The sequence below is a fragment of the Medicago truncatula genome, chromosome 2, assembly GCF_003473485.1.
Source record: "Medicago truncatula cultivar Jemalong A17 chromosome 2, MtrunA17r5.0-ANR, whole genome shotgun sequence".
Taxonomy (NCBI): Eukaryota; Viridiplantae; Streptophyta; class Magnoliopsida; order Fabales; family Fabaceae; genus Medicago; species Medicago truncatula.
The window spans coordinates 27,060,343-27,065,968 of record NC_053043.1 but is presented as its reverse complement, the minus strand read 5'-3'; the positions used below and the strand labels follow the sequence as shown (position 1 = coordinate 27,065,968).

Sequence of the window (5,626 nt, the reverse complement as noted above, 5' to 3'; positions counted from 1 at the left end):
AAGAGGGAGAAGAAAAGAATAGCTCGTCAACACAAGCTAAAGAGGGAGAAGAGAGAAAAGTTCTTTGACAACTCAAGAGAACTTTTGGTGTGTGAAATTGTGTGGAATGAGGGCTCTATTTATAGGTGAGGAGTTTGATGAAAAAAGGAAAATTGGTTTAATGGAAATGATGGACAATTATATGAATTTTGAAAAAGGAATGTTTAAAGTTGACACTTTGATTTGAAATTTTTTTTAGACCTTGGACATTTTATTTTTGGACCTATTGACACTTTTTTTTTTGACACTAATTAATTAAAAAGAAATAAAATAAATCTAATACAAAATAAAAATAAAAACAAATTAAACTAAATTATGTAAAGAAAAATAAAATTAAAAGATGGAAAATAAAAATTATTAAATATAAAAAAAAAGTAACTTATCTTAAAATTAAAATTAATAAAAGATGGAAAGAAAATAAAAAAAATAAAAGAGAGCCCGACTCGGAATAAAAAATGAGGTATTTTAAAATACCTCTTTGCCGAATTTTTTCACTGAAAAATCAGAGATCGATCAGAGTCAAGTGGCATGTTTCAGTGGAGCCTTAGGTCAAAAATTGGGGTATGACAGATGCCCCTATTTAAGTTTCTTCGTCCGGAGATTTGAAGATGAAATCTTTGATTTGACGAGTCGAAGAGACTTAAATACAAAGTACACAATTTTTGACCTAAGATGCTATGAATGCATGTGATGCAATTTATGAATGCAGGATGATTTGACTTGAATGAGAAACAACAACGGGATACCCTTATTCGTTGAAGAAAAGGGATCTGACTCCGCTAGGGGAATGTAGTTTCACTGGGGAAAATGATTGTCTACTATCGTATTGATAGCTTCGCAAAGACTAATTGATATTTTTACCTAACTATCGACGAGATAGCTTAACAAAGGTAAGAATGAGAGAAAAACCATCGTCTAACTATCGTTGAAATGATAGCTTAACAAAGACAAGTGATGCTTTTACCTACTATCGATGAGATAGCTTAACAAAGGTAAGAATGAGAGAAAAACCATTGTCTAACTATCGTTGAAATGATAGCTTAACAAAGACAAATGATGCTTTTACCTAACTATCGATGAGATAGCTTAAAAAAGGTAAGAATGAGAGAAAAACCATTGTCTAACTACCGTTGAAATCATAGCTTAACAAAGACAAATGATACTTTTACCTAACTATCGATGAGATAGCTTAACAAAGGTAAGAATGAAAGGACAACTTGGTCAGTCACACTGGGGATGACACTATTAAGAGTTGAAATTGACTGGTGACACCACTTGCACAGCTACCGCTAGGGATGACACTTTTTGAAATTGAAATTGAAGTTTGATTAGTGTCATGACTAGCACAGCTTCACGCTGGGGATGACACTTTGAAAAAAGAAGGTAAATGGAAGAGGCTTATTTGTAGAAACTTGTGGCTTGACACAATGGTAAGTTAAGACTGAACCGAAGAGACATGACCGAATCGAGATTCTGGATGACTGATGCAATTATGTGTGAATTGATGTTGTGCATATGATGTGTACGTATAAACGTACGAATATGTGAAAATATTGATGAATGCATGATTGTATGAATGCATGGATGTGTGAATGTATGAATGTGTGAATGTATGACTGCATGACTGTATATGACATGTGACTCGATGAAACGAGACAGGACAAGTAAGATGGGTGACGGACTGACATCGTAGTACAAACACTCGGCAAACTTCCTTGAAGATGATACTATTGTGAACAAATCGAGCCGTTGACGGTGTAAGAACCTGGCACAAGGTTGCAATTGATGCCACCTTGGGGTAGGCCCATTGTTGATAAAAAGTTTGGAAGAAGTCGCCATTTGTAAACTGGCACAGAGTGTTCTTCCATTGGTATGCTTCAGCAGTCATATTTTTTGTTTTATTTTTTTTTGAAAATCCCTAACTTTTGCCTGGACCGCCCTTTCGGGTTTTCAGTCCACCGGGAATATATTCTTTTTTTTTTTCTGCCCCTAATTTTTGCCTGGACCGCCCCTTCGGGTTTTCAGTCCACCAGGACGCTCATTTTTGCCTAAGCCGCCTTTTCAAGTTTTCAACTTAGCGAGCTTTGATTTTTTTGTATCTTTTTTTTGTATATATTTTTTTTGACTGTGACAGCATCTTGCTCAAAGTAGAGGTCCTTTCCATAGTGCCTAGCCATGTTTCTCTTCCGGAATGTAACCGTTCTCGAGGCGAATGTTGATGTATGCTTCACCTACTCACGAGTTCAAAGAGAGTGTGTTTGTTGTGCACACTTTTCAAAAGATGTAAAACAAGTTTTGTATTTTTGAAAATTTTTGCTTTAAGTATTGCCATCAAAAATAGAAGAAATTATGCAAATAGAATAAATGAGAGTTCCAAATAAATGGGCACAGGCTCAAACTTTGATGAATTGAGTGGTGATCTGCCAAGGGCATGGATCCACGGATTTTTGAAAATTTTTGGAAAAATGGTAAATGTAATGGGAAGGGTACATTGAACACAATAACCGTTATTCTTCCTAACAACTTTGAATGCCCCTGTTCCGAATCTTTGATCTGCAGATGCTTCGAATCGGAGGTCTTTTGATAGCTGGATGCCCCAAGTGGACTGTGTCTGACCGGATGCAGTTACTTTGTCTTTTGATCCTTAACTTTTGCATAGATCGCCCTTTCAGGTGTTCAATCTATCAGGATAATCTTTTGTTCATGTCTCTAATTTTTGCCTGGACCGCCCTTTCGGGTTTTCAGTCCACCGAGACGCTCATTTTTGCCTAAACCGCCTTTTCAGGTTTGCGACTAAGCGAGCTTTTATTTTTTTGACAGAGTATTTCTTGACTGCATCGACATGAGTTTTTCACCATTTGTAGTCACCAGAGTCATTGCACATTGAGCTTTCATAGTTAGGCGTCCGCTTGCCCCTAGAGTCTGATTGGAAAGATAATACCTTTTTAGGCACCGAGTCTCCTTCTTTAAATTCACGAGGATGAACCTTCTTGTTGGAAGTTTATTTCAACCTCTTCTGACATGGTTGTACAAGGTCGTCATGCATAAACAAGCTTGGACTTCGGCAAAACTCCTATTGTCGGGACTTCGACCTCCACAGGAAGCACGACCTTCATGTTATATACTTGAGGGAAGGAGGGGTTGCCCCTGTTGAAGTGTGTACTACCGGACAATACTCATGAAGTGCAAGTGGTAGCATCTCGTGCCAGTCGTTGTAAATGAAAGCAAATTTTTGGACAATCTTCTTTGATATTTTGTTTGCAGCTTTGACGGCTAAGATGCCCCAATGGGCGAGAGATCTTGCTGGGAGTCTCTTTCTTCTCCTCTTCCTTATCTTCGGTCACAGAGAATTCAAAGTTGGGAGAGAGTATATAGTTATTATGTTCAACGGGTTTATTAATGCATGATTTGATTATTGATTTTGACAAGTAAGTACAAGCTATGATTATGCAGATATATGAGAATGATTATTATTTTTTTTTGGGTTTTTTGTATTACCATTTTTCAGAAAAGAGCATAAAATAAAAGCAAGGTCGGGATCAAGACGACTTTTTTATTAATGATAACAATTCATGAAGCAAAGAGCCCTACATAAGTTCACTTTCGTCTTGGGCGGGACGAAAGGATTCTTTTGAAAAGATAACAAAACAACAAACATATCACTCAAAATAAATTGAACAAATGGAAGAAAACATCAACACTGACTCGATTGCGGTTAAACCATCTTTTTGCGGCAATATTAGGTACCATGATCTGGCAGCGGATTGGTGAAGGACAGATCTCTATCTCGGATTAACTTTTGGACTGCGGCCTTCAGAGCATAGCAGTATTCAGTATCATGACCCGGGGCCCCTTGATGAAAAGCACAAAACTTATCAGGTCTATACCATGCTGGTAATCTTTCTGGCACCTTAGGAGGTGGCCTGGTCTGGACCAAATTCTTCTCTAGCAATGATGGGAGCAAATCCGCATATTTCATAGGGATCGGGTCAAATTGTGTCCTTTGAGCTTGTGGTCGAGGTTGTTGTTGCTGATACAGTTGCTGAGGATACTGTTGGAACTGCGGCTGATAACCCGGTTGTTGAATAGCATTGGTAGCGGGCGTAATGGCGGCAACATGTTGATAGGCTGGATAATTTTGCAGAGGCCTCCCATGGGCCACCATACCGACCTCTGGTGCTTTCTTTCTTGGGAAGTTGTTCCCAAATTTCTTGGCTCCACTGTCGGAAGCTCCATCTTTAACTAATCGTCCTTCTCGGACTCCTTCTTCCAACTGCACGCCCATACCAACCATCTCAACAAAGTTCTTGGGCGTACTTCCGACCATCTTCTCGTAGTAGAACTGATTGAGAGTTTTTAAGAAGATCTTGGTCATCTCCTTCTCTTCTATACGTGGGCTAACTTGGGCAGCGGTATCTCTCCATCGCTGGGCATACTCTTTGAATGTTTCCTTGTCTCCCTGGGTCATAGCCTGAAGATCGCTTCTGTCTAGAGCCATATCCATATTATAATTGTACTGTTCCACAAAAGCTTCACATAGATCACGAAAAGTTTGGATTTCCATTTTGTCTAGATTTGTGTACCATTTTGAGGCAGGACCAGCCAAACTCTCTTGGAAGTAATAAATAAGGACCTGATCGTCCCGGGCATATGCGGACATCCTTCTCACGTACATTTTTAGATGCTCCTCAGGGCAGGAGTTCCCTTTATACTTCTCGAAATCTGGAATCTTGAATTTGTGAGGTATCTGAACATTCGGCACCAAACAGAGATCGTAAGCAGTCTTCCCAAATTTCCCTTTTCCCCGGAGAGCTTTCACGTCTCGTTGCAGTTCATCATACTTTTCTCGTAAGTTACTCACTCCATCATAGGCCTCCATGTTCCCTGAATGGAAGATGGGTTCTTCATTTTGTGGAATAGTATGCATCACAGGTGCTGAGTAGGTCATAGCGACTGGAGGGACCTTTACAGGGGGAACACGAGCCATATACTGATGAGTAGGCATCTGAGCTTCACAGGCAATGGGACGGAATATTTCACCAGCAGTAAAAGGTTGAAACCAACGCGTGGAACGTTGTGGAGCAGAGTGTGTCGGAGTGTCAGCACATATTGTCCAATCAGGGATAGCAGAGGAAGATGCTTCGGCCTGAGTGCTGAAGGGAGGAGGAGGTGGTGGTTGACTTTGTGCAGTTGATAGCACTTTTACCAATTCAGACAACTCATCCATCTTGGTCTTCATAGACTCCAATTCCTCTATCTTGGTCTTCAAAGATGTCACTTCGGCACGGAGGACCTGATTCTCTTGCTCAAGACCTTCCATTTTCTTTTTTATATTAGCCCGAGTGTTGTATGTGCGGGTAGACTGGTAAAGAATACGTCGGGCCACTTTTGAAATGGATTGACCTTTCAATGGAAAAGAAAAAAATTGTGAGACTCGGGAAACTTATGAAATGCAAGATGATGCATGGTGCTTATGCAAAAATAGACATATTTTTTTTTGAGGGACTTGTCAAAGTGATTTGTAAACATTCTAGAAGAACATGGACTTATTTGAAAATTATAAAGGTATTGCAAACGGTTCCCTCTT

At 39.4% G+C, this 5,626-nt stretch overlaps 1 protein-coding gene across 1 annotated transcript; it reads right to left on the bottom strand.

Moving 5' to 3' along the window:
* Window positions 1-3,778: 3,778 nt before the first annotated feature.
* Window positions 3,779-5,359, bottom strand: LOC120578355 (uncharacterized). Its single transcript, XM_039831035.1, has one exon. It carries the CDS (start codon window positions 5,357-5,359, stop codon window positions 3,779-3,781), a length of 1,581 nt encoding a protein of 526 aa, XP_039686969.1.
* Between the last annotated feature and the right edge of the window lie 267 nt (window positions 5,360-5,626).